The 3457-nt window shown below is 62.3% G+C and overlaps 1 protein-coding gene across 4 annotated transcripts in view; it reads right to left on the bottom strand.

Annotated features, from left to right (window-relative positions):
• Nucleotides 1–6: 6 nt before the first annotated feature.
• The window catches only part of JOSD2 (Josephin domain containing 2), a 5243-nt gene continuing 1792 nt past the window's right edge, over nt 7–3457 (bottom strand). For 3 of the 4 annotated variants that reach the window (XM_010849655.1, XM_010849656.1, XM_010849659.1), the window contains exons 2-5: nt 3219–3378; nt 1551–1676; nt 286–480; nt 7–175 (exon numbers count right to left, since the gene is read on the bottom strand). In XM_010849655.1, coding sequence (XP_010847957.1) covers nt 76–175; nt 286–480; nt 1551–1676; nt 3219–3364 — 567 coding nt within the window. In that variant the 5' untranslated portion in view covers nt 3365–3378 and the 3' untranslated portion in view covers nt 7–75. Of the gene's footprint in view, nt 176–285; nt 481–1550; nt 1677–3218; nt 3382–3457 lie in introns of all 4 variants that reach the window. The other variant, XM_010849658.1, reaches the window with a different exon arrangement.

Genomic DNA, 3457 nt, shown 5'->3' on the forward strand with positions numbered 1-3457 from the left:
GGCCCCGGCGCTTGCTCGGAAGGCTGGTCTCGGGGGCCGCTCTGGGCGGGCAGCCGTGGGCCCCTCCTCCTGGGGTCAGTCTGCCTGCAGCCAGGAGCCCTGCTCCTCCACCTCCTTGGTTACCACCAGCAGCACCTCGCACAAACCTTGAGCCAGCGCGGCCGCCAGGAAGGCCCTGTGCACAGACACGGGGAGGCTGAGGCCTGGGGTGGGTTGGGTGTGGAGCGGGGGACAGGCCACATCCCCATGGCCCCCGGCCCTGGAGCCGCGCCCCCCACCCCTCACCTGACGCCGTCCTCGTCGCCCAGCACCTCGGGCGCCCGCAGCTTGGAGTCCAGGTTGTAGTAGACGCCGTCCACCTGGCGCAGGGCCACCCAGTGCCGCCGGCGCAGGGGCAGGGACAGCAGCCCCAGCGAGACGGGCGAGGGCAGGGTCAGGATCAGCCCCAGTACCCGGGGCAGCGCCAGCTGGGACAGGGGCCTGCGGGCCGGGCGGGGACGCGCCGTCAGAGCCCCAAGCCTGGGCGGGTGCCCGCCGGAGCCCACCCAGGGACTCGCCTCCATCAGCCCACCCTTTGCTTCCTTCCACTTACCTGCTGCCACTCACCCAGACCTCCCAGTCAGCCACCCACCCAACAAGTCACCCTTCACCCTCATCCGCCTGACCATTTGTTACCCATGCGTCATGCACCCACCCAGCCAAGCCCCAAGCACCACCTGCCCAACAACTCTACCATCCACTCTCCCCATCCACTCCTGACGCATCTACCGCTGATTCTACCCATCATCTATTCATTATGCACCACCCACCCATCCAAGCCTCCTAGCCATAGAACAGTCACCCACCATCCATGCTCTTCCTTGACCCACCCATTCACCTACCAATGCAATCAACCTGCAGCCAGCCAGCTGGCAGCCCAACATCTCCTCCACCACCCACCCAACTCTTCATCTGCTCTTTCCATCCGTCCATCCAACCAACCATCTTGGATGTTTGGTATTCCACTGCCTATCAACTGAGGGCTTCCCAGGTGGCTCAGGGGTAAAGAATCTGCCTGCCAATGCAGGGGACGCAAGAGATGCGGGTTCGATCCCTGGGTTGGCCTGGAGCAGGAAATGGCAACCCACTCCATTACTCTTGCCTGGAACATCCCATGAACAGAGGAGCATGGCAGGCTACAGTCCATGGGGTCGCAGAGTTGGATATGGCTGACTGAGCACGTCACACGTATCAATGATCCATCCTTTATCTATCTTTCATTCACTCAACCACCCACCCATTCATATATCCCATCACCCAACCTACCCATTCACCGTCCACTTACCCATCAATCTGCCTATCATCTATCCATCAGCTCACGCCCTGACTGTCCCTCTACTACCTCCTGAGCCCTCAGTGGGCCAGCCACCCGTTATCAACCGCTGCAAACCCTCCACCCATCTGCCCCTTCTTCCTCCTTCCCATCCACCGTCCCCTCCCCCTGCTTCGTGCCCCAGCAGCCACCATCCCCCCGCACCCACCCCCATAATGACGCAGCATTATGGCCGCACCTCCTTCGGTCCCACCACACGGCAGCCAGGCCCTGCCCCTGCAGGGCAGCCATGATCACGTTGACGTCGTAGTTGCCGGTGCCCAGGAGGCTGCGATGGGGGTTCAGCCGGGAGTCTGGGGCCAACCTGAGTGGGAGGTGGTCAGGGCCTCCTGAGTTGGGGGTTCCTGAGAAGGCCTCCCCCTCCACCACAGGGCCATAGCGTCCCAGGGTCCGTGAGTCACCCCACCATGGGACTCTTCCCTCTCTTCAACCCTGTGCCGACTCATTACCCCCAGCCATGTTCCTCCTGTCCCCCGACTCTCTCATCCTGTCTTCAGCGAAGTAGACCCTGTCCCCCACCCACAGCTCTGCTCAGGCCTTGCCCTCCTCCTGGACCCTCACCAGCTTCCAATCTCACCCCTCCTGGGGGCTCCTTCTACACCCAGCACTGCCCTTGCCCCAGCCGTCCCTGGCACCCTCGTCACCCCAGGAGAGAACCCCAGCCCCCAGGCGTCCCTGGCAGGATCTGGGCCCTGCTGGCCTCCTGGCTCCATGCCCACCCCATTCCTTGCAGCCACCTGACCCAGCACATCTCCTGTGCTCCTGCCCCCCGCCTTCTCTCCAGCTGTCCCCCAGCCCACTTGTCTCTGGGCCCCGCTTCCTTGAGACAAAGGCAACTTTGTTATGTCTCCGGGCCTTTGGGGGGCAAGGCAGGGGGAGGGGCCGGAGAGGGGGAAAGCTGTGTATTCTTTCTCTGTGTATCTGTTTCCCTGGCTTCCCTTAGGGCAGGGGCTCACAGTGGACTCATCTCTGAGTCTCCAGCATGGCTGAGCTATGAAAGAGTTGATTGATTCCTGTTCTGAATGATGGGAGGGGATGAATACATTCTAAAATAATCAGTCTGAGGGCCTGGGACTGGCCTGAGGATGGCAGGGGCGGAGGCATGGGAGGGCTGTGAGCAAGAGATGGGGAGAAAGGGTCGTCTCGGGGCGTAGGATCACACGGGGGACTGACTGGAGGGGAGAGACTGAAGGCTGAGGGGAGGGTCCAGAAGGCAGTGGGGCCAGAGAGGAGGGGCTCAGGCAGAGAGATAACAAAGAAGTGATGTTTGAAATACTGAATAGTGAGGCAGCACACTGCAGGCTGCCAAGAAGAGAGAGCCGTGCCAGGCAGAAAGAACAGCCTGTGCAAAGGCCCAGAGGCACCATGTGGGGCTCATTCAGAGACTAGAGGGCATTTGTCTGGAAGCAAACAGTGAGATAAGAAGCTGCAGAGACGGGTGGGGACCACAGCACACAGGGTTTTGGTTATCAGGCTGGGGGCGGAGCCTGCGGCTTCTGCCAGGGGTGCTGGGGGAGCCCTGGGAGTTGGGGAGGGGCAGGTGCAGTGTTGGAGCCTTGTGTAGCCGGGACTGAAGGAGATAAACCAGAAGCTGGGAGGTGGGAAGAGAGTGAGGATGAGGGCCTAGGTAAAAGGCTGAGGCCTGGTCAGGGGCTGAGGTCAGCGGGGTGAGCAGACGCCTGGGTAACATCTTGGTTTCTGAGTCCCGGAGTCCAGCCGGGCAGGGGATGGGGCAGCAGAAAGCCGCAGGGCTGTGCCCCGGGCCTTGCTTTGCTCCGAGACCCAGGTGGGTGTCCCCGCCTCCATGAGCCCTGCTTCTCCAGGGGTTGGGGTGGGTGATGGTCACCTCTTGCAGATCTCATCGGCAGCCTCCTGGCTGAAGAGCTGCTGCTGCAGGACGTTGTTGAGGGCGTGCACGGCACAGAGCTCCAGGCGTTGCCGTTCGTGGTACACGGAGGGCCGGCTTGGCTGAGCTCCTGGGGCCTGGGACATGCCGTCCTCGGCTCCTGCTTGGAGGGGTGGGGGGAGAAGGTGCTTAGGAGTCTGGGATCTGGAAGCCCAACCTGCCAGCAAGCCCTCGGGTCC

The sequence above is a fragment of the Bison bison genome, unplaced genomic scaffold (assembly GCF_000754665.1).
Source record: "Bison bison bison isolate TAMUID 2011002044 unplaced genomic scaffold, Bison_UMD1.0 scf7180017864285, whole genome shotgun sequence".
NCBI lineage: Eukaryota > Metazoa > Chordata > Mammalia > Artiodactyla > Bovidae > Bison > Bison bison.